At 49.6% G+C, this 27,262-nt stretch overlaps 2 protein-coding genes across 6 annotated transcripts; one reads left to right on the top strand and one right to left on the bottom strand.

Moving 5' to 3' along the window:
* The first annotated feature begins 1,167 nt into the window (after positions 1-1,167).
* Positions 1,168-25,151, top strand: BSDC1 (BSD domain containing 1). 4 transcript variants are annotated; one of them, XM_059136065.1, is made up of 11 exons: positions 1,170-1,231; positions 1,495-1,555; positions 6,374-6,490; positions 8,478-8,645; positions 10,261-10,315; positions 13,272-13,387; positions 13,803-13,871; positions 14,046-14,124; positions 15,356-15,835; positions 21,566-21,669; positions 21,844-22,167. In XM_059136065.1, the coding sequence occupies exons 1-11, from the start codon at positions 1,221-1,223 to the stop codon at positions 21,904-21,906; spliced, it is 1,323 nt and encodes a 440-aa protein (XP_058992048.1). In that variant the 5' UTR covers positions 1,170-1,220; the 3' UTR covers positions 21,907-22,167. The 4 variants fall into 4 exon arrangements, with proteins under 4 accessions (XP_058992050.1, XP_058992048.1, XP_058992047.1 ...); XM_059136064.1 differs by having other exon boundaries at positions 21,841-22,167; XM_059136066.1 differs by lacking the exon at positions 21,844-22,167 and adding an exon at positions 23,155-25,151 and having other exon boundaries at positions 1,180-1,231.
* On the bottom strand, positions 24,431-27,262 carry TSSK3 (testis specific serine kinase 3). Of its 2 annotated transcripts, none has more exons than XM_059136069.1 (2): positions 27,126-27,262; positions 24,431-25,985 (listed from the first exon to the last, which is right to left on the bottom strand). In XM_059136069.1, the coding sequence occupies exons 1-2, from the start codon at positions 27,136-27,138 to the stop codon at positions 25,324-25,326; spliced, it is 675 nt and encodes a 224-aa protein (XP_058992052.1). In that variant the 5' UTR covers positions 27,139-27,262; the 3' UTR covers positions 24,431-25,323. The 2 variants fall into 2 exon arrangements, with proteins under 2 accessions (XP_058992052.1, XP_058992051.1); XM_059136068.1 differs by lacking the exon at positions 27,126-27,262 and adding an exon at positions 26,719-27,047.

The following is a 27,262-nucleotide window of genomic DNA, read 5'->3' as shown; positions in this document are numbered from 1 at the left end:
ATGTGTGGGCTAAAGAAAAAAATTGAGAGCAGCCAGTGTATAGATGGCATTTAAAATCATGAGACTTGATGAGATCATCTGGTGAATGATTACAGACACACAAGAAGAGAGGGCGCTCTGAGCCTTGGGACATTCCAGCAATAAGAGGTCAATGAAAAAAACAGTAGAGAACAGTGAGGAGGAGATGCTGGTGAGGTAAGAGGAGAGTCAGAAGGGCACTGGTGTCCTGGAAGCCAAGTGAAGATAGTGTTTTTAAAAGTAGGAAGGTGACCAACTGTGTCAAGTCAGATGCTGCTGGTCCAAAGAAAGATTGAAAGTTGGTCATTGCTCTTAGCATCCCAATACAAGTCAGGCAAAAACGGGACGGAAGTGAATTCAATAAATGATGGGAAGAGACGGGAATTGGAGCCAGTGAGTACATACAAGTCTTAAAGAAGTTTTGCTGTAAAGGGGAAAGGGTGTCCGATCAAGAGAGTGTTGGTATTTATTTCCACGCTTTTAAGATGGGAGAAACAGCAGGTATGACAGGAACAATCCTGTAAAGAGGGGAAACAGAACGGAGGTGGGGGGATTACTAAAGCTCTCCCAGTAAACAGACAAGAGGTGATGGTATTTGATGGGTAGCAGATCCAGAAAGTCTCTCCCTTTCACAAGCTAATCCATGTCCGTTGAAGAATTTTTCTCCGTACACCTGCAGACCCTGGCCCAGTGCCCTGCTCTGCGCTTGTTGAATTAGCCCGAAGAGACCCCAAGCAACCGCTACGCGGTTTGTTTCATAAAGGGGGGTGGTCCTAGCCCTGCGCTCTAGGATCCGGACTTTCGAGCTCCAGACCCGCTCCCTTCCTTCCTTGCCTCTGCGAGTACACCTCCGCGGTCCAGGCCGGCGGACGTGGCCCCCGGCAGCCACCGTATCCGAAGTCAGTTTGATAAAAAGTAGGTGCTAGTGGGGGTAGGGCTAACACTTGGGGGTGGACTTGAGAACCGAATTGAGTGAGGATTGGGCCGAGAGTTCAGGGGCGGAGTTTAAGAGCGAACTCTAGACAGAGATTGGACCGAGCTCATGGAGGCGGGGCCTAGTGATGAGCCGGGGCGGAGATTGGGCTGTGGGCGTTGTCAGCGCGAGGATTGGGCCGGGCGCTCTGGGGCGGTGCTTGGGAGGGGGGGTAGTGCCGTGTCGGAAGTCAGAGGTCAGTAAATAGTGGTGATGTCATGCAGGCAAGATGGCGGAAGGGTGAGCCCGTCATCCAGCTCTCGGGCGTTGGGGCCTGAATTCTCCCAGGGTCGGGGTGCTGGGCCAGGGTCCCTGTGGGGAACAGGAGGCCAGCCCGGGAGTGGACGGGGCTGAAAGGGCGGGGTGGAGTCTCAGTGCGAGGGGGTGGGGAAACGGTCTGCCAAGTCTGGGCTCGCGGACCACATCTCTGGGAGAAACTGAGACCCGATCATGCGCGGGCAAGAGTCGCACCACAGGGCCGCCAGATATATCTGTCTTCGCAGGGAGGACGTGGGCTGGTGGCGGAGCTGGCTGCAACAGAGCTACCAGGCAGTCAAGGAGAAGGTAAGCCGGGCCGGCGCCCTTTCTCCGCCAGGGCCTCGCGCCGCCTCATACAAGCAGGTCCAAGCTGCCCCGCCCGACCAGTGTGGGCGCTGGGCCTCAAAGATGAGGCCCACCCGGGCCCTACTGTTACCCCTGTCGGTCTTGGGGAGGACTGACCCCCGACTCGGAGCAGTGTGACACAAGCCACGGTGAAATACAGATTGTTTTAAAGGCCGGAGCTTCCTTTTTGTAGGAATCCATAGGAAGAGCAGTTTATTCCAGCTAAGGAAGTTCACAGCTTCGTAGAAGAGAGAACCTTTGATCGATTACAAAGAAGTCTGCAATAGAAACTTATTTCTGTAGTCATTCAAATACTGGAATTCCACAGCTAGCACTCTGACAGGTCCTGAGGGTGCAGATGCTATCCTGGGCCTCACAAAGCTCACAGTCTGGTGGGGAGGCAGCAATCCCTGTGGGATGATGAGTGAGCCTTGGCTCTGCCAATAGACAAGGCTGTTGTGTGTTTCTGTTCCACCCCATACTAGTTTGTCAGAACCAGCCCAAGTGAATCCTGGAGGAAAAGTTAATTACTGTTTACTTCAAGAAATTGGGGTGAGTCCTGCTTCAGGGCAGACTCCAGGAGGCTTCTGATCTCAGTTAAATCAGTCCTCTGCTCTGGGGGGCATTTTAATACCTCCTTTAGACTGCATACTCCTGTTCAGCCTCTCAGCTAGCTACAGCCTAGCTAATCTGAGAATGTCCTGAGTTGTTTATGTTGTTGTTGAGGAATAAGAGAATTTCACACTGAAGTTTAATTGAAAAGCTCTCAAAGGACCTCAGAATACTGTTATGCGATCTCCTGGAAAGAATCTGACATTCATTCAGCAACTGGGGCGAGGACTTTCTGTGTGTTGCCCTCGAGGCCGGTCTTACCATAACTCATAGATAGTTGGTTGGCTTTCCATCTTTGTTCTTGGGAAGCTCCCTGTTTGAGGCCAGGGTGTGGATGTTGTTTCTGCCTTTGACAGTTCCCCATTCAGAAAGAGGGGACTTAATTTCCCTCTCAGCTAGTTACTGTTACATGAACTTGTACAAGTTATTTAACCTCTCTAAACCTGAGTTCCCCATCTGTAAGATGGGAGTACTAAGAACACCTACCTGATAGTACTGTTGTGAGGATTAAATAATAATGTGTGTAAAGCACTAGGAACAATACTTAGCACACCATAAGTAGTATATAAGCATCAGTTATTTTTATTAAGTCCTGAGGAGGGTGCTGGGGAAACCTCTTAAACACCACTAGTCCATTTTTTACTTCCATTTTTTCCCTTGGTGATTCAGTGCTTTTCTGGCCTTGCCCCCCTTGCCTTCCCATTGCGGCTCCATCTAGAATACTCAGCTCCCAGGACCCTCAGTTCCCTTGCACCCCTAGCATCCATTGCCCTAGAGACCACGGTTCTGAGTTGGTGCTGTGATCTGTCTTCCTCTGCTCCTTCCCTCCTCCTGCAGGCATCGTGCTTGTTTGCATTTACGCACAGACACTGATAAAGGCATTGCTCCTTGGTCCAACCCCAGATTCCCCAAGCTTATTTAGGCCTGAGCACCAGCCCTCAACAAGCTTTTTCAGTCTCTGATTTGCTTTTCTTCCCCTTATCTTCGAGAAACTTTCCCCAAACCTTACTCTTCCCTCCAGTGCTCTGTTCAGCTACTTCCTCTTTTTTACCTCTAGGAGAAACCCTCGCCTCCTACTTTTTATATTTGAAGTCAACAACATAATCTCTCATAACTCCCTCCCCATCCCTGTGGCCACCACATGTGAGCTTATCGGTAAACACACTCAGCTTCACCTACCACTTGCCAAATCCATCGGGTGGTTTTCAGCTCTTATCTTCCTGGGCCTTTCGGCTGCATTTGACACTAGTGATCACTCAGCCTCTTTCTTGAAACTCTACTCCTTTGGCTTTGTGGCTTGCTTCTCTCTCAATTCTCCACATCTCCTGGCTCTTCTTTCCTCACTGTTGCGTGACTTTCCCTTCTTACCCTTTAAAGGTGTGGTTTTTGAGGGGTCTTGTCCTCAGCTCACTGCTCTGTTCACTCGACAAACTCTTCCTGGGAGACTTCTCCATTTTCACGTGTGATTCCTAGTCCTTTTCTCTGAGCTTTACTGTTTGAGAATAACTCCTGCTGGATGACTGTCCCAGTTAGCCCGCTGTCATCGCACATCCTACGTGACCAAAATCGTTGTCATCACCTTCTTTCTAAGCCTGCTCCCCATTCCGCATTTTCTCTTTCAGCTGGCAGTGGTCCATCGACCCAGTCACCTAGGTTAGCAGCCAGTGGCTCTTCCTTGACTCTCTCTTGCCCTCACTCAACACATTATTTAATCCCTAAATCCACCTTTTTTGCTCTTATTTCTTGAACCGGTCCCATCCTTTCATCCTGACCAGCACTATCCTTATTCATATTCTCTCATTTCCTTTTCTGAACTTGACAGCAACCTCCTGATGGGTTCTCTTCCGTCTTCTAATCTTGTCACTTTTGTCAGGCCAGTCACTGGAGTGACCTATGAAAAATGCAGAACTCATCCTGTCCCCCCTCCTTCAAACTCTCAGCGGCTCCCCAACTCCCACAACGGCTGACCAGGCCCACCGTAGTTGCCCTTGGCAGCCTCTCCAGCTTTCTTCCAAACTACTTTTGCATTTCCATCAATGTTCATTAGGACTAAAATGCTCAGAGGCTGCAGTAAACCCTGGGCCCTGCTGTGCCCCGGCTTCCTTTACTGGCTTCTCTTGCTCATTCTTTGAGGTGCTCAATCCAGGCTTCCCTTCATCAAGTCTTTCTAACTTCCTGAGAAAACACCGGTCACCACTCTGGTCTTGTACACTGACACTGTCATGGGAGCATTTTTCCCGGTAGATGATGACCTTCTTGAGGGCAAGCACCCTGTCGGTTCATACGGGTCCCCTCAGAGGTCACAGTCTAGTGAGGGAGAGACAGCCATTCATCACATTATCATGGCAATGGTTATATAATTAATTAAAATGTGCCCATGTACATGAAAATTTAACGAGCAGACTTTCTTTGAGCACCTACTCCATGCCAGGTTCTATGTCATACACAGGGAGAGAATCAGTGAGCAAAAAACACGGGCTCGATGTTCACAGAACTCTGTTATCAAGCTAGATAATTGAACGGACAGTGATAAGTCTGCAGCATGACAAATGTTAGAGAACATGCAGGTACCCTGGGAAGCAGGAAGCCAAGCTAATCTGAGGTGCCATCAGGGAAGCTTCTCTAGGGAGGTGACATATAAGCATAGATCTGAAGGAAGAACCAGAGTTAACCAGGTGAGGGGGGCCATTCATTGTGTTTGTTCACGTATGTGTTCCGAAGAGTTACAGTCATGGGTTCAGACACCCTGGAGGTAGGGAGGATGCTAGAGCATTTAGAAACTTGCAGAAAGCTAGCTAGAGCTCAGAGAGGGACACAGTGGTAGGGGAGAGTCTGCCAGAGAAGAGATGAGATGAGCTTTGGAAGTGAAGGTAAAGATTTTTTGCTTGCTCATAGGATACTGTGTAAGCACTGAAGAATGGAAAGCAGGGACAGCCTGGTTCGCTTTGACTTCCAAAGCTCGCAGCAGTGGCACAAGGAGAATGTAGTGGAGGTCTTTGATGCACCCTGCAAGGAGTCAGTTTGAAAGAGCAGGTTGGCCTAGACCAAGGTGATGGCAGAGTGGATGGAGAGAGTGAATTAATAAATGACCCCTCCACCCTAATTAAGTTGTCCTGAGTCTGAAATGGAGATATGATTCCCACTCCCAGAGAAGCTTCTTATCTATAGATGACACTGCCCCATCCAGAGACGTCCCAAGCTGATGAAAACTAGTTAGTCCCTTCCCCAAAGAAAAAATCACCAGAACCCTCAAAAATGCTAATACACACACACACACGCACACACAATGAGAAGGCTTGCCAGGGCAAACACAGGTAGTATGGGAAGGTACCCCGCAGAGTGGGTAAGGATGAAACAAAGCAGGGCAAGACTCAGACCGGAGCTGATGGCCTGCGGTCTCATGTCATCTGAGTGCAGGACGAGTGGCACGTCAGTCTGACAGAAGCAAATATCCATTCTGCTCTATGGATGAATAGAATCCTGGCGTGGTAGAACCAAGAACCCGTCAGAGAGAATCCAGTCCAGTATTTCTCGACATCCCCTTTGTTGAGTATAAAAACCACACACCTTTTTACTGGCATTAAATTGTCAAGAATTATTCATAAATGCTTTCTAAGCTAATGTGACAGGTTCATGAAATTTTTCAGACAAATAATTTCACATACTGCCACATATTTCGACTGAATCTCCCTGTAACAAAAAAAGGAAAAGTAGGAACACTTTCCGTTGATTAAAAAAATCACATACCTTTTCTTCATGTTATTTGAATTGAAACAAACATCACAACTTAAAGCATATCAGAGCAACACGTCAGACTCTGTTTTGTTTCCAGACAACATGTGACCCTTCCCCAGCCTGCTCTTGAACCACTGACAGGGCCACCTCCCTCATTTTATAAGAGAAACCCGAGACTTGATGTTACCTGTGGCCCCAGAGCTTCTAAGTGCTGAGGCTGAGACTCATCCCCATTCTCAGAGCAGCAGGAAGTCCTTCTGTGTGCTGCTGTTCGGTAATCCCAGGTCATGGGCTTGAGACAAGCCAGCATTGTTTTTGTGCCATGGCACCTGAGTTTTCCATGTGTCTTTCTGGGACGGAAGAAGCCCAGAGAACAGGAACAAAGGGTAGTGGTGCCAGCTGGCTCTGTCATCCCTCTCTTGTCTTCCGTAGTCCTCCGAAGCCTTGGAGTTCATGAAGCGAGACCTGACGGAGTTCACCCAGGTGGTACAGCATGACACAGCCTGCACCATTGCGGCCACAGCCAGCGTGGTCAAGGAGAAGCTAGCTGTGAGTACTGCCTCTGCCCTTGGAGTGACTGTCCCTCCAGCTTGACCCGACCCAGGCCCCCAGTGGGGACACCCCAACCTTTGTACTACTAAGTAATTGTTTCTGCCAGAGGCTCCCACTTTGAAAGAATGGTGTCTGTCGAGCAAACAAGCTACGTGGAAGAAGTATTAACAGGCTGTCCCATTTTTTTATTGTGTCAGCAAATGTTTTCCTGTTAGCAAAGTCATTCATTATAGATAATTTCGAGAATACCTTAAGTAAAAGAAAAAGACCTAGAGACACCCTTAATTCCATCTCCCAAAGATAACAGCTGTTAATATTGGGGGATATGTTCCTTAGGTCCACTTTCTTTTTCAAAACTGGAATCAACTGAATGTCATGTTTTGTAACCTACTTTCTGACTTGATCATTGCAAACCACGCTCTCCAGCATCATAAATGGCCTGTTACTTTGCTCTGTAGGTTCAGCCAGTTCCTAGGTTCCTACTGCATTTTTTACTGGTACTATAAACAGAGCCACATTGAACATTCCGATTGCTAAATTTTTGCCCTTAGTATTTTCTTTATAATAAAATACTGGAAAAGATCATAGGGTGATTACAATTTTAGGCCTTGTGATACTTATTGCAAAACTACCCTCCAGAAAGGCTGTGCCAAGTTATATTCTTACTGGCCCTGTTTTTATTGATCAAAGAAAGACGTATAGCGGATTGCAAGGTAGGAATTAGATTCTAAAAGTCAGCATGAAAAGTGAAAGTTGTGTATGGTTGGCTATCCCTGCAAATTTCAAGCTTCTGATGAGGTATAATATACGGGTTTTGTATGAACAGTTTCTCCTTTAGTGTTGGGACAATTGCACTTTCTTCATTTGAGCTTCCGCTGAACCATTTGCCCTGTGATTAGAGGCCATGTTATGAGAAACATGTTTTGGAGTTCTTTCCACCAACCTTATTTAGTTAACTCTTGTAACTTGTTGTAAATTACTGTCTGCCTGCTAATCCCAGCTGCTGATGGGCATGGACGACAAGGAGTAACCCTGCTGATCTGCTAGAGTCCAGCCAGGAGCACAGATGCCATTCGTTTCTTCCATTTATTCATTCCTTTTCTTCATTCATTGATTGTATATCTGTGCCAGCATGTGCCAGCACGCTCCTAGATTCCAGCTGTAAAATGCTGGGATAGCCTCATCAGGAGTAAATATTATGGTTTCCATGAGGTTTAGAGCTTGGCCCTGTCAGCATCCCATCTGTGCTTTGCTTCGAGGCCATTCTGACCAGTGTGGCTCAAGCTCTGTGTCCCATTTGCCCCTTCTAGCTGATCCATATGTTGGCCCTCAGCTGGTCCCAGGTTTGCCTCTAGGCAGGGATATCTGTTCTCATCCTGCCCGTATTTCCCCAGCCTTTTGTACAAAATGTTCCACTTGCCATGATGATCCATGTTCCATAGCCATGATGATGAAATTGTAATATTACAGTACTGCTGTTTGGTAAATGTTTGTTGTATGCCAGGCATTGTACATGCCTTATCTTTTTTGTCACAGCAGCCCTCTCAAGGAAGTCTGTTTATCCACATTTTACAGATCATGAAACAGACTCACGGAGGTTTAGGTCTCCAAAAGTGGTACCTTTCCCACTACTCTATCCAGAGGTCCTCTTCCCCACTTACCGTGTATGGCAGGCATCCTCTCCTGCCAACTTTTGATCACCCTGACTGGCCTTGAAATTTTGATGAACCAATCAGAGAGTTCTTCTCTGACTTACCCAAGCCTACTGGGTCCCCATTCCACACCCCCATCTGGTGTACAGAGGGACCCTGGCTGCCTCTGTCCTTCTCCAATCCCAGAGATGGGGTGAGAGGTCATGAGCACATCCCTGGTCCCCACATAGAGAGCACACTTTTGCCCCTGATGCTTCACCCCTCAGTACCCATCCCCTAGATTATAGCCTGCTGCTGGGCCACCTGTTTCCTCTGCCTGCTTCTCTCTGCAGACTGAAGGCTCCTCGGGGGCAACAGAGAAAATGAAGAAGGGGTTGTCTGACTTCCTAGGGGTGATCTCCGACACCTTTGCTCCCTCACCGGACAAAACCATAGACTGCGATGTCATCACCCTGATGGGCACACCCTCTGGCACAGCTGAGCCCTATGATGGCACGAAGGTATCCATTACATGCATCCTCCTCTGCAGGTGCCTACCAGCACTGGGTTCTAGCTTCCAACGTGCACTCACAAAAGTGATACGTGTTCAGGCCAGAAAATAAACATGTGTATGTAACTAAATTGAAGAATACTAGTAAGCAGAAGTATAATGATTCCTAAATCCGTAATCCCATCCCTCAAGGAGAATCACTGATCTCTCTTTGGTGTCTAACCTGTCCTTTCTTTTTGTTTGCGAGCATTGGTAAAGATAGTTTGGATTTTTTTCTTTTTACCCGAAAAGGCACTTTATACCTGCCATTTCATAACCTGCTATAAAAAAAAATGTTTAAAATATATTAGCATATTTCTTAATTACCATCATCGTAATGTCTTTGAATTCTTGCAAGTAAAGATAGCATCGTTATTCATTTTCCTCGTGTTGTACATTTAGATTCCCTTCAGCTTTCAACCGTAATAAGGACTGCTCTACGGGCATGATCCTCTCAACACTGAGGTTAAGGCTGATTTCCAGTGGGAATGAGTGCATGGGCCGAGGATGTCTTCAAAGCACCTAAATCAACCACAGCGGCAGGATATTTCTTACACATTTTATCTTCTCAGCATTACTTCTTACATTTCAGAGTATTTTCTCCTAAATGCACAGTGTGATGTCACGGCAGCTGGGCCTTCGTAGCATTTTTACCACATTGAAATTCCATTTGAAACACAATGATTTTTCAAGTATTATCACTAATACCACCACTTAGTGACCATTTGAGTAGAAGTGTGAAATTTCTTAAATTGTAGGATTTTAAATTCTAACAGCAGTGGATCACAAAGGCCCTTGCTGAAGTTCTGATGAAGACAGCCAGTCTTTGCTTCACGTAATAGGAAGGAAGGTGAGGTTTTCTGTTTGTCATTCCTGTGACCTTAACAGGAACCCAGGAGGTAATTCATTTGGCAGACTGCTATGAAATTTAGAAATTCTTGGGGCACCTGGGAGGCTTAGTCAGTTAAGCATCTGCCTTCGGCTCAGGTCATGACCCCAGAGTCCTGGGATCGAGCCCCATATCAGGCTGTCTGCTCAGTGGGGAGTCTGCTTCTCCCTCTGTCCCTCACCTCTCTTTCACTCTCTCAAATAAATAAAATCTTTTAAAAAGAAAAAAATATTAAGAAGTTCTTGATGAATGGTTTTAATTTGAGGGAGCTACATTCCTTCAAAATTTACCCATAAATTTGGGCTTTATTAATATATTTGAACTAACATTTTTCAAGTTTCACATAATTCAGAAGCATTTTATACATATAATTTTGTAGTCTGCTTACACTGTATTTTCTTAGTTCCCAAGGCAGAATAAATACTAGGGGAAAGACTATTTTTCTGAAGGCCCCAGTTTTGCCCTCATAGCACAGTGCTCTCCTCTCTAGCCATAGGGTAAGCTGATGAGTGCCCCGTGGGTCTGGCAGCCAGCAGGGGGAGAAGCTGGATTGAGGTTGACTTCTAGTGGGAGGATATGTATAGGGGAGGGACATCTTCAAAGCACCTAAATTAACAACAATGGTAGGGTCTGCTCCCAGAGAGGACATGTGTTCTCTACCTAGCACTCCAGAAGTCCTGTTCTTTGTTTCTTACAGGCTCGCCTCTATAGCCTGCAGTCAGACCCGGCAACCTACTGCAATGAACCAGATGGTGAGGGGGCAGCTGTGAGGGGGCAGGCCTGTAGGGAAGCGAGATGGGGGGATTCTGGGATGAGCACCCTGTTTGTCTCTGATAGCATAGGCCCGGCTCCCCTGTGTGGAGGGACAAGAGTGGGGCTAGAGCGCACCTTACATGTAGCGGGATGGGTTGTCAGTCCTTTTTCCTCCCTGAGCCTGAACTGTGTTCCTCCTGGTCTACAGAGACTTTACTCCACTCCCTCCCACTCCGCTCAGGCCCCCATCCCACCCCAGCCCTGCTGCCCTGTCTGCCTTCTCTTGAGCATTTGTTTGCCAAGCCCTGCCATGCAGCAAGTCCCAGGCTGGGAACTGGAGCTCAGAAAGAGAAACGGGCAACCGTGGAAGCAGTGATAGTAGGGATGGAGTCCTGCTTCCATAGATGGGAGCCCAGAAGGAAAGCATCCAGCCTGACCTGGGGAACCTAGGAGGTGACACTGACATGGAGGTTTTAAGGGTGAATTAGGAGTAAACTAATTTCAGGGCACCTGCCTGACTCAGTGGAGCTTGCAACTCTTGATCTTGGGGTGCTGAGTTTAAGCCCCGCATTGGGTGTGGAGTCTACTTAAAAAAAGAAAAGAGAAGTAAACTAATTTTACTTTTGGCAGTGGGAGAAGGCCTTTCAAGCGTGGTGACAGGATATTTGAAGCTTCTGCACTGGGGAAGGCTGACAAGGGGGCATGTGAGGGAAGGAGGCAATGAGAGCTGTCGGTGGGGGCCCCGTGGGGGCCAGATCAGAAGGGCTTTGGGTGCCAGACTAAGCAGTTTGAATTTTGCTCTGTATGCCTCAAGGTAGTGGTTCTTAACCTTGTTTTAGTCATAGAGGTCTTTAAAAACCTGCTGATAATGATAAGCCCTCCCTCCACAAAATTTTATAATGCAACAGGGGAATTCTTTGACCCTCTGAAGCCCATTCTTGGGTCCTAGCTTAAGAAGCCCTCCCTAGGAGTGCCTGGGTGGCTCAGTGGGTTAAGCATCTGCCTTTGCCTCAAGTCATGGTCTCAGGGTCCTGGCATCCAGTCTCGCATCGGGCTCTTCTTCAGCAGGGAGCCTGCTTCCCCCTCCCACTCTGCCTGCCGCTCTGCCTACTTGTGATCTCTCTCTCTGTCAAATATATAAGTAAAATCTTTAAAAAAAAAAAAAAAAAAAAAAAAAAGCCCTCCCTAGGGGCACCTGAGTGGCTCGGTCGGTTGAGCTTCCTACTGTTGGTTTTGGCTCAGGGTCGTGAGAGCAGGGTCCTGAGATCAAAGACTCAGAGAGGAGTCTGCTTATCCCTCTCCATCCCTCTCTGCCCCCCTACTCACTTGCTCACGCTCACTTTCTCTCTAAAATAAATAAAATAAATCTTTAAAAAAATAAATAAATAAAAACCTCTCTAGAGGGCATACCTGCCTGACTCAGTCAGCTGATCATGCAACTCTGATGTCAGGGTCGTGAGTTTCAGCCCCACATTGGGTGTAAAAATTTACTGAATAAAAAAGTAATGGGATGGGGCGCCTGGGTGGCTCAGTGGGTTAAAGCCTCTGCCTTCGGCTCAGGTCATGATCTCAGGGTCCTGGGATCGAGCCCCGCATAGGGCTCTCTGCTCAGCAGGGAGCCTGCTTCCCCCTTCCCTCTCTCTGCCTGCCTCTCTGCCTACTTGTGATCTCTGTCTGTCAAATAAATAAATAAAATCTTTAAAAAAAAAAAAAAAAAAAAAAAAAAAAAAAAAAAAAAAAAAAAAAAAAAAAAAAGTAATGGGATGCCTGGGTGGCTCAGTGGGTTAAAGCCTCTGCCTTCGGCTCAGGTCATGATCCCAGGGTGCTGGGATCGAGCCCCGCATTGGGCTCTCTGCTCAACAGGGAGCCCGCTTCCCCCTCACTCTCGGCCTGTCTCTCTGCCTACTTGTAATCTCTGTCTGTCAAATAAATAAATAAAATATTTTAAAAATAATAATAATAATAAAAATAAAAGCCCTCCCTAGAGAACTACTGAAGGGTTTTGCGGGCTGGGGTGATTAGATTTTGCGTTTTGTGGAAGAGTCATCAAGCATGGTTGTAAAGGGTAAACTAGAGAAAGACAGAAGATGGGCAGACTGGGTAGGAGGCTTGGTAGGAAGGCCAGAGCCTAGGGAGTGGCAGGTGCATGGAAGAGGGCAGTGTGCATACAAAGACACTGAGGAAGTGGAATGCAGAGGGATCGGATAAGGGAGGAGTCCAGGAGGGCCCCCAGGGCTCTAGGGGATAACCACGTGGGACAGCGTGGGAGAGAAGAAAGTGAACACACGTGGGGTTTGCTGTGCTTGAGCAGGCAGGAATGTCCGGAGCACACCTGGACCCCCGGATCTGGAGCCCAGAAGGGTAGCTGGGGCCGTGAAGATGGAAGAGTTGTCAGCGGAGGCAGTGGTTGAAACTTGTGGTTTAGTGGAGCTCATCTTATGGGAAAAAAGAGAAGGAGAAGAGCTAAGGAGAGGAAAGGAGGAGCCCACTGAAGACTCTGGTGGAACAACTGGAAGGGTGGGAGGAAAATCACAAAAGCCCAAGAAGCCAGGAGAGAAGAGGGCTCCCAGGATCAGGAGATGGATTGGTCACATGAGGGAGGGCAGAGAGGTAGCCTTTAGACTGGAAACATGGGGCCCGTGAGGACCTGAGAATAGTGGTTTCAGAGAGGAGGGGGCTCAGTGGCCAAGTGTAGTGGGCTAAAGTGTGAGCAGGCTTGTGAGAACATGCAGACTACAGGCCGTCCTAGAGATCACTTTTCAGTGCCTTGCCATGATATCAGTGGGGCCTACTACCCCATTACCCTTCCGGACCCCCCACCTTTGGCAAAATGGCTTTGGAAAAAACCTTAAGCTTCCCTCACTGTCCTTGTCCATGCTTAGGTGTCTTTTCTGTAGGCCTAGTGTTCCCTCTCCAGACCCAGGAAACTGACCATCAGTGTTTGTCCCTCTGCAGGGCCCCCGGAATTGTTTGACGCCTGGCTTTCCCAGTTCTGCCTGGAGGAGAAGAAGGGGGAGATCTCAGAGCTCCTTGTAGGCAGCCCCTCCATCCGGGCCCTCTACACCAAGATGGTGAGGGCGCAGCTGGCAGCACCTCACCCAGCTTTGGTTTCAGGTGTCGGGAGGTGGGAGGGACATATCCAGAGTCACTCCGGAGTCATCTGGCCCAAAGAGCCATCAGAGACTCTAGAGGCAGACCAGCCAGGTCCTAAGCTAAGAATCCACGTGGGTAAAGCTGATTTCTGGCACTCATGTGAGAAATGGAAGGGCCAGCAAAGCCTAATGGGAATTCTTTTCTCCTTCCTTGGCCAAGCTGGGTCGGGAAGGTGGGTGTAGGGGTGGAGGGTGTAAGTGCTCTGAGAAGAACCGCCCAGCCACTTAACCACATCTGAAATCCAGAGCAGCTATGGGCAGGCTGATAAGACTGGGGACACAGACCCTACACAACCACTCCCAGAGTCTCATCTCCACTGTCCCCTCCCTCCAGGTCCCAGCAGCTGTTTCCCATTCAGAATTCTGGCTTCGGTATTTCTATAAAGTCCATCAACTAGAGCAGGTATGCTGGCCTGGCCTGGGAGGTCCTCCACTCAGCCCTTGGGGAAGTAGGCTGGATTTTGTTGAGGGAAGAAGGGGCACCTGGTACCAAGAGCTCTGGGGTCAGGGCCAGGGTCTGGGAAGAGCTGGCTCTGACCGCTTCTGGCCATCTTTTCCCACCCCCCAACACACTCAGGAGCAGGCCCGGAGGGATGCCCTGAAGCAACGGGCAGAACAGAGCATCTCTGAAGAGCCTGGCTGGGAGGAGGAAGAAGGTAAGAGATAGTGAGAGGTGGTGGGCAAGTAACAGGTCCTGTCGTGCCTCTGGGGACCATCTGGCCATTCTGTGAGCATTCTGCCAGAAGAGACCTGATACCCAGGAAAGCATAGGGCATATATACAGCATCTGTATATGCTGAGGACAGGCTCAGCTAACAAGGGAATGTTTGCCTGGGCTGGTGGAATTCCTGGTTCAGGTATAGAAATCACTGGGTCAGGAGCAGCAGATTCCCCTGCCAGCCCGTGGACCAGCCCCTTCAGAGTCACGTGGGATGCTGACTGGAATTCCAGATTCCCTTCCCACCCCCCACCCCCCATTCTAAAGAGACTCTGGAGGGATGTGGCCAGACTTGCTTTTTGCTTCATGCTCAAGCACGGGAGCCCAACACGGGGCTTGAACTCGTGACCCTGAAATCAAGACCTGAGCTGAGATCTAGAGTCAGACACTTAACCAACTGAACCACCCAGGCACCTCCAAACTTGTATTTTTTTTTTTTTTTTTAAGATTTTATTTATTTATTTGACAAACAGAGATCACAAGTAGGCAGAGAGGCAGGCTGAAAGAGAGAGAGGAAGAAGCAGGCTCCCTGCCGAGCACAGAGCCCGATGTGGGACTCGATCCCAGGATCCTGGGATCATGACCTGAGCCGAAGGCAGAGGCTTAACCCACTGAGCCACCCAGGCGCTCCCAAACTTGTATTTCTGACAAGCTCTCCTCGTAAAGTGCATGCCTAGCCGGGTTCAGGAACCATTGGAAAGTGTTGGCTTACGGAGGTAGCCGAGCATCCTCTACCTGGTAGCTTGGCTTAGGCAGTAAGTTAGAGCCACCGTAGGCCGTTAACACATCTATTAAGTGTTCTCCTTATTAAGGAAGGTTAAGTGTTTTGTCTAAGATCATGCAGTCAGGATATAGCAGAGCTGGTCCTGAACCCAGAACTGATTTACTGTCAGATCTTAACTTTCTAATCTATGACACCACCTTGGGCTGTGCTGCTGGAAGCTGAGTGTCCACCAGCCATATGCTAGGCCTCATGGGTAGGAGATTTTTTGACCGACAGGGAGTATCTGTGGATGAACCATAATGGGGAGAGGATGAGGAAGCTGGCACCCTTTAGTCTTGACCAGAGTAAGCTTTGGCAGGAACCTGAGGTCTGTCTGCAGAGCGCTCCAAGGTTGCCTTGGGGCTGACCAGGGCACATAGCCCTCTTCCCCTTTCTCTCTCGACAGAGGAGCTTGTGAGCGTTTCACCCACGTCTCCAAAAGAGGCAAAGGTTCCTGTGGCCAAAATTTCCACATCCCCTGAAGGAGGACCTGGCCCCCTGAGCCCCTGTGAAGAGAATCCTGTGATTCCAGCTGAGCCTCCTACAGAGGTGACCCCGTCAGAGAGCAGCGAGAGTGTCTCCCTCGTGACGCAGATCGCCAAACCTGCTACTGCAGCCGAGGCACCAGGGTTGCCCAAGGACCTGTCCCAAAAGCTTCTAGAGGCATCTTTGGAGGACCAGGGTCTGACTGTGGATGTGGGTGAGACTGGGCCCCCGCCCCCAGCTCCGTTGAAGCCCCACACCCCTGCTGGCCGCCCCAGTGGCCCAGAGCCGAGGCCTCCAGCCAGAGTAGAGACTCTGAGGGAGGAGGTGCTCACAGACTTACGGGTGTTTGAGCTGAACTCCGACAGTGGGAAGTCTACCCCCTCTAACAATGGAAAGAAAGGTAAGTCAAGGCCAAAGCCCTGGTTGGGGGCGGCAGGGGGAGGGGGGACTAGCATTGCTAGTCTGTAAGGCAGACTTATGTCCTCACCCCTTGGGAGGATCCCAGCAGCAGTTGTCCTTCATTTGTGATACTGATGATGATGACAGCTGCTGTCTGTTAAGTGTTTATTACCATATTTCATGCATTTAAAATGTACCTGTTTTCTGAAATGAGAGTGCATCTTACAATCGTTAGGGTCTTAGTTTCAACAAAGTAAGGTTTGTGCCAGGTTCGCTTAATTTCTCATTACATCTCACAGCCCAGCGAGGTCAGTATTATTGTCCTTTCTTATAGTGAAAACAGTGAAGCTTAGAAACATTAAGTAACTTTGCTCAAATTCACATGACCGGGAAGTGGCAGGCCCAGATTCATACCCGGGTCTCTCGGACTCGGAGCCCGTGCCCTTACCTACCACCCTGTGCCAGTTTCCCTGCATTTGGACGATGCAGCCTTGTGCTGGGTTGGAAATCCCTGTGACATTGATGGATGTCAGAGGTCTTCTCCCCTGGGTGACCTCAGGCAAGTCATGTAGCTTCCCTAAGCTTACTTCATTGTTATGAGTTTGAAACATAAACAGCACTTAGAGGCACAGTTGAAAAAAGAATAAAATGAATCCTCATGAACTTGCTGTGACCCAGCTTAAGTAATAAAGCTTTAGTTTCTTATCTGTGTAATGGAATTTTAGACTGGAGACTGACTTTTTGTCAAAGGGGAACCTCTCTAATTCCTGGAATTAAAGGACAGTGATAGCTCTGGTGTTGACTTTTTTGCCACATCCAGACTGCCTCTTCAGAGATAGCTGATTGTCCGAAAGGCCACTCCACACACACACACACACACACACACACACACGCACCAGCCTCTCCTGAAACACACATGCATGCGCGCACACACACACAGTCTCTGCTCACACGCGTACCAGTCAGCCACAAAACTTGCCCAGCAGGTGAGCCCATGCCTGACAGCGCAGTGAGGACTGGTTTGTTGCAGTGGAAGGGAGACTGGCCCCGCCCCACCCCTACCCTGCTCCCTGATGGGAACAGCAGTGTAGGGTTTCCAGTTTCCAACACAATGCTTCCCTTCTGGCTCTGGTTCAGTGAGGTCATCCATTGAGCTCCTACCTACTCTTTATGAGACACTGAGGAGGGAGGGGCAAAAGCTGCAGTCTTTATGATGGAGCATGAAGCAGTATGGGCCAGGCTCAGTGCTGGAGTTCAGAGAAAGAAGGAACCTCCGGCATTGGCAGTTGTTTCACCGAGGAGACGGGCGTTGTAGAGGAGAGGTGGAGAGTTTGGGGCAGGTGCGGGGGGCTTGGTAGTCCCGGATGAGGGACCTGTGACGCGTGGATAGCAGAGGCCACGGGGCACCTTGCAGGAGTGGTGACGGAAGCCCATTTTGTTGCTGTATTATCTCCTAGGAGAGAGAGGAGCAAAATGGATGGATGGATTAGCTCAGAAGTAGAAATTAAGAGCCTAACCTTAAGGCAAACTTGGAAGGTTGGACTTGGCCTGACCGGTACTGAGAGCTTTATATGTCGGGGCTAAGGACTCGGGCTCTAGGGTTCAGAAAGTTCTGGGTCCAAACCCCAACCTTGCTCCTAAACCATATGACTTGAGAAGTTACTGATCTTCTCTAAGCCCCATTTATTCAATACTCTGTAAGTTGGGGGTAACTGTTTCACGATAAGCCCTCATTCAGGGAGGAGATCTGAGTAGAGCCCTGTTTTGGGAAATGATAATAAGGAACCATGTCTGAGCACTTATTATGTCTGTATAGGTCTGTGCTAAGCACTGTATATGCACATCATTCAATCTTCACAGAAGCCCAAGAGATCGGAGTAATTTTCCCCATTTTTTCCACTGGAAGGAAACAGATCAATCACCCACCCACCAAGTATTCAGAAAAGTGTAAAACAGTGTTTGGGGAAGGTGGAAGAACAGGTGATGCCCAGAAGGCAGTGGGGGGTTTGGCTGGGTGGTGCAACAGGCCCATTTGAGGTAGTGGTTATGTAGAACTGGGCCATGCGAGAGCGGGATCAGAAGAATTAATGGTGGGTTGAAGCGGGACAAAATGAGATTATGGAGAAGCTGTAGCACGAGCTCTCCATCCCTCTGCTCTCCTGCCTCTGACACGCTCTGGGGTTGGGGGGGTTGCAGGAGGGCTGGGGAGTCGCTGCAGAAGACCCACTAGAAGCAATTGTCATCACTTAGTTGGGGGAAGCTGGGGTCTTGGACTAGGGGGGCCCAGTGGAAACAGAGTAGAGAGAGAGGATCTTAAAAGAATGAAGGCTTGGAGACAGTGACTCCTTTTCCCTCTTATGTCCATATCCTTAGAGGACAGAGGAGAGCTTGGTCCCTGCGCGCAGCAGAGTCTCCTGCGGTGGCCTCGCCACAGGGTTTCCCAAGGTCCCGCGGCAGTCACTGTCATTGTCGAGCTGCTTTCTGCCTTCATTTTGTCCCAAGATCCACTTAATCTCAGAGCCTGGACTTAGCCTGCTCAGGTTCCCTCAGCAGGAGGGAGGAGGAGAGCTGGGGATAGGCCTGTGGCCGCGAGCTAGGAGGAGCCCTGGGCTCACGGCCCTCCTTCCCCAGTGACTGGCCTGACAGTGGCTTTTGCCTCCATTTCTTCTCTGGGGAAGCAGAGTTCTGGTTAAACAGAATAAAATGAGTTGAGTGACAACACTGTGAGATTAATAATCACCCGAAAATTCCCCTTTCTTAAAAAAACAACAGCAAAACTTCATGAAAGCTTAAATTGTTTTGGCATGAGTCTGTTCTCCGCCACGCGCACGGTGTCAGGGAGATCTTAGCACTCTTGTCGTGTGACAGGACAGGATGGGGGAAGGAGGCACATGAGAAAGAAAGCCCTGATTCTCATCTCTGCCACTCGAAGCCTTCATCTCGTCCTCTAAATCGGGACTGTTCATACTCGCCTCAGAGGGTGGATAGGAAGTGCTCCAAACTGTAAGCTGATACTCTGTTTTCCACCCCTGGAAGGGCTGCCCTTGAATTTAAAGCCTGAAAATGAGAGTTTCACATCCCTGGAGGGCAACCTGAGGTCAGGGAAAGCTGTCATGGCCACAGCCACAGCTCTGAGATGAGGAATCCTTCAGGAGTTGGGCTTCTGACCCACAGAAAGCTCAGTGTGTGCCACCTGAGTGTCCCAAAGACATAGGGAGACTTGGATGTGGCATCTGAAGATCCGGGCCTCTGTTGCTGGTCTGCCCTGGCCAGTCACGGGGCCACATGCAACACGACTTCCCTCGGAGACAGTGCCTCTGACAGCCCCATTTGCTAAATTCCCACCATGTGTACATGTTACGTGCACTTCACGTTGATATCACTGTTGTATCTTAGAACTGCAGGCCCAGGCCTACAAGGAGTCCCCAGGTACCTATTCATAATGCAGAATTCTGGGCCACTTACCTGGGCCTGCAGGGTCTGAATGAGGGGGGTTGGGAGGCAGTCGTCTGCATTGTAATCTCCTGTGTGGTTCTCTGCAAAGAGGGTGGTTTTATCCTTATTTTATAAATAGACTGAAGCCCAAAATAACTTAACCCAAGACTGTACAATAGATAAAAAAGTAGGGATTCACAGGTCTGCGTGGCTCCAGAGACCAGGCATGATCTCACAAGGCTGCTTGTGGCCAGCCAGGTGGCTAAGAAGAAGAACAGTACAAGACCCCTTATAAGGACCGTAGGGGTGCTTGGGGCAAGGGTGTCAGAGCCTGAGTCCCTGGTGAGGAGCAAGCTGAGCAAGAAAAAGCAAGGACGTGTTTATAGGTCATGTTGTTGAGAGATCAGGGACCTACTCTTTTTGAAGGTGCTTTTAATAGACGAGAAAAAATACGAAGTAGTTTATGTTCATTTTAGGGAAAAAAGAAAAAGAAAATTACCCACCAACCTCATCTCCTAAAGGTAATTCTTGTTAGCATTATTGTGGGTATGTTATGCATCTTTTCTGTATGTGTACAAACATCTCGGCTTATTTTTTAATAGAATCATGCTGCATATACTTTTTTTCCGCATCTACTTTTTTTAAAAATCTATTTTTGTAGTTTTCTTCTTAGAATAACTTTCACGTGTACATTTTTTTTTTAATATTGCCTGTAAGTCATACCCAAATGTGCATGTTGAGAGCAGTGACTGCCAAACTTAGCAGACATCGGAATCACCTAGAGCAGGGATTAGTAGAGCTTTTCTCTCTACGGCCAGATCACAAACGCTTCAGTCTGATGGAACGCCCTCAGCTCTGCTGTCGGCACAGGAAAGCAGCCGTGGCCAATAGGGAAACAAATGGCAATGGCCCTGCTCCAGAATTTAATTTCCCAAAACAGGCAGTAAGCTGGATTTGGTCCCCGCGCCTCGTCTGCCAACCCTGCTTTAGAAAAGGATTCCATGAATATTTATTGAGCACTTGGCAGACCTGAGAAAGGAAAACAAAGCTCCTGCCCTCGGGGAGCGCACATTCCAGTTCCTCTGTTATTACAAATAAGCAGAGTTAGTCTCATGCTGTGATATATTCGAAAGTTGGTAAATACAACAGGGAAAAAACAAGTAGTTTAAAGTATAAGGTAGGATGGTTTGGGGCAGCGGAGGCGCCTGCCTGGCTAGTTGGTGAAGCGGTTAAGCGTCTGCCTTCCCCTGGGGACATGGTCTTGGGGTCCTGGGATCAAGCCTCTTATTGGGCTCCCTGCTCGCCGGGGAGCCTGCCTCTCGCTCTCCTTCTGGCCATGCCGCTCATGCTCTTTACCTCACTCTCTATCTCAAATAAATAAAATCTTCTTCTTTTTTTTTTTTTTTAAGATTTTATTTATTTATTTGACAGACAGAGAATACAAGTAGGCAGAGAAACAGGCAGAGAGAGAGGAAGGGAAGCAGGCTCCCCGCTGAGCAGAGAGCCCAATGTGGGGCTCGACCCCAGAACCCTGGGATCACGACCTGAGCAGAGGCTTTAACCCACTGAGCCACCCAGACGCCCCCCAAAATAAAATCTTCTAAAAATAAATAAAGTAGGACTGTCAGGGTAGGCCACATTTAGATGGGACGATTTGAGCAAGGGTGTGAAGGAGATGAAGTTGGCCTGTGGGTGGATGTCTGAGGAGAGAGTTCTGGGTACAAGGAAGCCCATGCAAAGGTCCTAAGGCAGGAATGTGTCTGGTGTGTTTCAGGACTAGCAAGGTCAGTGAAGGTAGAGTGGAGTAAGTGAAAAGGAAAATGTTCTTTGTGTATTTCTTCTGGAAGATATCTGTGGCTATGGGGAGCCTCCACACCAGACTGCGTCACCACTATAGTAACTTCCTTTTTCTCACTTAATAGTTTTAGACTGTTTTGCCATGTGTATAAGTGTTCTGCAGCCTAACATTTAAAAGTCTCATAATCTATTATGTGACTATACCATTTATTTTTAAAATTCCCTATCAGTGAACTCTTAAGTTTGTTTTTGTTTTTGTTTTTTTAATTTTCATCACTATAAACAGTACAGTGAAATTCCTTTTGGTTAAATCTTTGACTCCAGGATTTTTCCTTAGAATAGATTCCCAAAAAGGAGGATCACTGAGCCAGAGTGACAACAGAATGTGAGACCTTTGATGTATATTTGCCAGGCCCTTTTAAAGAGTTCCGTCACCCCCAGCTATAGACTGTCCATACATACCCCCTCCCGCCTTTCACGCTGTGGATCTCGGTTCCAGGCTCAAGCACGGACATCAGTGAAGACTGGGAAAAGGACTTTGACTTGGACATGACCGAAGAAGAAGTGCAGATGGCACTCTCCAAAGTGGATGCCTCTGGGGAGGTGAGTGGGCCTGGTTGGCCTCAGGGAAGCAAGCCCGATGATCCCAAGGTCTGAGGACTCTCCCCATTGGGCCCAGCCATCCCCTAAGGGTGGATCCCTGCTCCTCTCTGAGATGGTAGTTCTGGGAAGGGTGCTGGAGCCTCCATTCAGGCCCTGAATTGTTCCCATCAGCAGGCTCTGCTTGCCCTAAGTTCCAGGATGGATGGTGGGAGAGTTCCTGACATTAGCTCTGCATGAAAGTCACCTGAGGAACTACTAAAAAAAACGCAGGCTCCAAACCCTGCCCCACATCTTCTGATTCATGGTCCCCAGCGATGGGACCTGAACAGATTTCCTGGCCTTGGGGCAAACGGCAGTGTGATCTAGGGCAAGTCACTTAACCTGAGCTTCTGTTTCCCCATCGAAAACCTAGAACTGGCCCTAGACGCTTGTAAGCTGTGATAGATAACACACCTAGACATGTTAGGCATCGTGCCTAAGACATGGGAGTAGCAGTGAACATTACTGAAGCCACCACAAAACCCAGTCCAACTAGAAGCTCTTAGGCTTCTTTACCTGCCAGAGTCGAGTGGGTCATTTTGAATGAAAGACAGGGAGAAAAGCTCTCAGAACTACTAAGTGACAGGACTGAGGCTCCAGCCCAGACATCTGATTCAAGTCAATGTTTCTTCCACTGTCACCCAAGAACCACATGAATCCTTCCACCATGTAGCTCATGAACCTGCTGTAAAGAGGGCAACAGATGAGAGAGACAGGCAGGGCCTCGGTTTTCATATTGGAAAACTGAAGCCCAGGGAGAGGTAGAGACCCACCCAAGAGTCTTTGGCTCCTGTGACCTCACTATACCCAGAGCAGAGAAGGCCCCTGAGCCCCTCTCATGTCACAGGGGCTTGATGCTTTCTGTGTTTCTACGGCCCTCTGTAAAACCTGACAGCTGGTTACGTAAGCAGAGTCATTCTACCGCCTCTCAGACCCGGGATCAGCTGACAGCAGGCCGACAGAAAGTGCCCTGGGGACACTTGAGCTGGGGGAGCAGGGTGCTAGAGCCCCTGAGGAAGACCCTGTGAGTGCCCGAGCCCAGTGCCACCTTGCTTCTGGTTACAGTGCCCCTCTCCAGTTCTCCTTAAGGGACTGACCAACATGGCTCCTGGAGGCAACGTGTCCCCTTCTAGCATCCAGTGTTGGCTGGTGAAGCATTTCCTTTGGGTCTGGAATAATCAGAGCAGCAGACCCACCACTTAGGCGGAGGGCAGCTCTGCTCCCCAGACACATTCCTTAAGACAGTGGTTCACTCTCCCAGAGGGCAGGAGGGTATGGTCCCAGGCGAGGCTGGGGTGGGGGGGATGGATGGGCTGGTCTTTGCAGGGGGGGGTGTTGCGGGGGGGACTATGCAGAAATGGAGGCAGCAAGGGGAGGTTGGGCCTGGGCTTGACTCAGAGGAGTAAATATGTATTTGTGCTCTCCATTATGCCCTTCTGTCTGCAGCTGGAAGATGTCGAGTGGGAGGACTGGGAATGAGGGGAGCCGGAGCGTGCAGCTCCCCCGCCCATAGAACCTCCCACCCTCTCGCTCGTCTCCGCCCAGCCCTGGAAGACACTGACTGAGAATGTCCCCCCAATGGCCTCTGTCAACTAGAGCTCTGGGCACAGATTCTGGGTGGCTCCTTGCTGGTCCTTTGGACCTCTGCTCACATCCGGGAAGGGGTTCACTAAATCCAAACCAGGAACTCTGACTTGTGCCAACCATAGGATGATTCAAGGGGGAAGAGACTTAACCCCCTCACCAGAAGAGCCTACATTTCTCTGCTGAACACCCATTGTTCTTAGGGACTCTTGCTGGGAAGTCCCAAGGGATCATTTTAGCCCCTCTACCTGTGTAGACGGAAGCTAAGCACCATCTCCTGGAGGAAGCGGAGACAACACTCTGTCCACCCATAAGCAGGCAAGGAAGGCCATCCCACCGTCCTTGGCTAGACCGGGATGGCAAGCACATTCTGGTTCCTAGCCCAGTGAGTAAGAGGCATTCCTCTCTGGGAAACTTGCCTCTCCTGGGGAATCTCTCCCTCCCAGGCATTTTCCATTCCCAGAAAGGTTCCTCGTGGTTCCAAATCTAGAGACCAAACCCTGAGTTCCCATCTCCTTCCTCTTGTCTGGCCCAGGCTGGTATGTCCCCATGCCTCTCCCAGGGCTTCTTTGTGTCAGATGCACCCAAGTCCTTAGCCCAGCTGTGCCACCAGCAAGAGTCTGCTCTTGCATTTCTTCCCCTCCCTGAGAAGGGAGGGGGTCACTTCAGGCCCTTCTGTGCATTGCCTGGCGGGATACCTTGTCCAACCAGCTACCCACCTCCACCCCCCTGTAGCTTAGGACACAAGCCAGCTACCAACAGTACAGAGCAGCGATCGAAGCCGAGTACTTCTGACTCTGGTAAGCCCAGCTTCTCCCCCTCAGCCCTTCTGCTTCTTGAAGGGATATGCTGGGGGTGAACTTCTTGAGGCTCTCATCAGGCTTCTGCAAAAGCTCTTCTTCCTGAAGACTGACCCAGTCTTTGTGGCTCTCACCCTCCACTCTGGTAAAGCTGTTCCTCTCTTGGGGGAATGAGGGACTGCAGGAATTCCTGGAGACCCTGGTGCTTCATGATGCTGCTCGGTGATTCTGGTACTGAGTCTGGTTTATTCACCAGTGATCTAAAGGGAGTGTGGTCAGGTGTGCTAAGAGAGTGGCAGTCACTTCCACTCCAGACCTTCAGTGAGGGGGTGGGATGGAAAGAATGTTGAATCTTTTTTTTTTTTTTTTGATGGGATGGGGTTTTTCTCTTTGTAATTATTTTAGTTTAATTAACCTTTTGGTTGTTTGTGCAATATTATATATTTTAAATTATAATGCATCTCCCCAGAGTATTTTGTAGCCAGGAAAAGAAAAAAGGAAAAAAAAAAAGATTCTAACAGCTGTTAGTTTTGTAATTAAAAAAGAAAGAAAAAAGAACTTTGTCCTGAACCTTTTCCAGACTTGCCGTTAACAGCATTAAAGAGATTCAACAGAAGCTGGAAGGTGTCTGGGGGTCTATTCTTATCCCCAGCAGTGGCTGCCCCAGAGGCAGGGCAGGACAAATACAGTGTGCAGGCTGGCTTCTGGCGTCGAGCCTGGGGAAGGGGCAGGGATGGCAGCAGGGGTGGTCTGGGTCCCTAGGAGGTCCCCTGTCCTCACCTTAGACTCAGCTTAGACTCTGGGGTGAGGCAGAGACCGGGCCCCCAGCAGGCCTCTCACTGAGGCAAGGAGTCAAGAGGCCGTCTCTGCATTCCCAACGCTTCTGCTTTTATTTGGAAAGGAAGTTGCAACAGCGATGGTTCCAGTTGCTCTTGGTCACTTTTCCCCTCTCCTCCCCGGTGTGTGTGTATGATTCTGGGGTCTATTTTTCATTAACTTGAGTTAAACACCTGTGTGAAAATCACTTGTTAGCTGTAATAAAAGGGAAGTCTGAATGAGGCCCTCTGGTTGCATGAAGATCTTTTAAGGGAAAGAGAAGTAAAGCTGGGGAGGGTGTAGGTAAGTTTCAGGAGAGAAGTAAAGTGTAAAATACATATCAGCATCTTAGAAGCGGGTTTTTGGGTTTGCTTTCTCCCCCTGCTTTATTGGGGAGGACTTGCCATTGCTTTTATCAAGTGCTTGCTAGCCACGGATGCCAACTAACTTCTTCAATTGAGGGCCGGAGGATCATATCTGGTTCCAGGAGCCGCTTGAGCAGGTCCTGGCATTCGGCCGAGATGCCCAGATGAGTGGGGAAGGACACCCCCTTCTGCTGCTGCCACAGCATCTTGGGGATGTCTGTGTCGTCAAAAGGTAGGCTGGCACAGAGCATGACGTACAGGACCACACCCATGCTCCAGATGTCCCCCTTCTTGCTGTCATGGGGGATTCCCTGCAGCACCTCGGGCGCGGCGTAGGCTGTGCTGCCGCAGAAGGTCTGGCTCAGCTCTCGGCGTGACTTGGGCAACACCTTCGCGAAGCCAAAGTCAGTCAGCTTCAGGTTAAAGCCCTGCAACAAGGCGTTCTCACATTTGAGGTCCCGGTGGGCCACACCACAGCCATGGCAGTAGCGAATGGCCTCGACCATCTGACGGAAGAGGGCCTTGGCCCGGCTCTCGGGCAGTGGCCCCCCATTCAGCACACAGTCAAAGACATCCCCTCCTTCAGCCAGTTCCATCACCAGGTAGATTTTCCCGTCAGCAGACTCCAGCATCTCATACACCTGGATGATGTTCTTGTGGTCCAGGGTGCGAACAATCTGGAGCTCCCGAGGCAGGAATCTCTGGATAAATTCTGAGGAAATGGGAAAAGATGTGGGGTATCAAGTCCGGAAGGGCATAACTCTCCACTGTCTCCTGCCTCCCAGCTTCTGTCTGCCCACCGTGTCTGGTTCTGGTGCCTGGGTTCCCATTCAATCGTAAAAGTCTAGCTGCTTGGACATTGCAAAAAATGCTCACACTTATTTTTTAGTTAATATATTATTCAAAGGAACAACTCCCTGTACCCTCAGGGACTATTGTGAGCAACCTGTGAAACCACAGATATCAAAGTGCTTTGAGGGATTTTAGACAAAACCACTGAATCTCAGGTATGAGGCCTGATTTGCCCACAGCGTGGTGGGCCAGCTCCTCACACACCTGCCTCCTGACCCACGGTTCCCAAGCCCTGTCTTCCTTTTTCTCACTTCCGCCTGCCTTGGCAGCAGCTCCTATCCTCTGCCAGCCTAGGCCAGGGCCTCTCTGCCCATCTCTGTGGCGGACAGAGGGAACAGGGAAGGCCCAGCAAGTTGGGGTTGTGCCTCTGAGAACCCTTTACCTCCCGCCACTTTAATCTTGGGGTTTAGAGGTGCAACGTTCCTGGACTGCCAGCATCCCCCTCTTCCCCACTCCTCTTCCCCGGAGCCACAAACTCCCCTGCACTCCTTGGTTCCAGACCAAACGGGAGGAGGGGACGATCCTTCCCAACTGGAGGAAGTGCCCACCCACCTCAACCAGCCCTCCCTTCCTCCAAAGGGGCCCCAGCTCACCTTCTGGCCCTCCCATCTTGTCTATAATTTTAATTGCCACTTTTCTTTGGTGTTTTTTGGAAAATGCTTCTTTGACTTTTGAGTAGGTCCCTTCCCCAATGGTCTTGCCCAGCTGGTACCCACTGGAGAGCAGAAAGTCCTCCATGCTGTCTAGCGCCTCCTTCCTTCCTATCACCCTCTCAGCTCATGCTGCCTCGGTGAGGCAGCTCTACTCCACCATCGCCCTTGGCCTGCTCCTTTTCCCCCCAAGGACTTCATGCGCAGCCGCCCCCAGCGCTAGAACATTCTCCGTCTGAACACAGCAGCCACGGGTGGTGGGGAGGGAGAGGGCCAGACATTTTAAAACTCCGGCCCAATTGTGATGTAAATGCTGTGTGACCCTTGGCCAAAATTGTCAGTGCCCTTACCTGCCCTCACCATCACCACCACCAAACCCACCACGGGTTAAGTCCTCGCCGCGCCTGTGCCCCCGTCCCCCAGGCGGGCAGGGAGTCGCATCCCGCCCCGGGGCGCTCGGGGGCGTCTGCGCGCTGCCCGGGATGAG

This window comes from Mustela lutreola, chromosome 10, assembly GCF_030435805.1.
Source record: "Mustela lutreola isolate mMusLut2 chromosome 10, mMusLut2.pri, whole genome shotgun sequence".
Taxonomy (NCBI): Eukaryota; Metazoa; Chordata; class Mammalia; order Carnivora; family Mustelidae; genus Mustela; species Mustela lutreola.
The sequence above is the reverse complement of the archived record's forward strand: the minus strand, read 5'-3'. Positions and strand labels throughout refer to the sequence as shown.

Bases quoted from the DNA above. Each gene is read 5' to 3' on its own strand.
- BSDC1 (XM_059136064.1), top strand. The intron at 13,388-13,802 runs GTGAGGGCGCAG...CCCTCCCTCCAG, and splicing joins GGGCCCTCTACACCAAGATG to GTCCCAGCAGCTGTTTCCCA. The intron at 21,670-21,840 runs GTGAGTGGGCCT...TGTTCCCATCAG, and splicing joins AAGTGGATGCCTCTGGGGAG to CAGGCTCTGCTTGCCCTAAG.
- TSSK3 (XM_059136068.1), bottom strand. From the start codon at position 26,863: ATGGAGGACTTTCTGCTCTCCAGTGGGTACCAGCTGGGCAAGACCATT. The intron at 25,986-26,718 runs GTGAGCTGGGGC...CCATTTCCTCAG, and splicing joins CAAGATGGGAGGGCCAGAAG to AATTTATCCAGAGATTCCTG.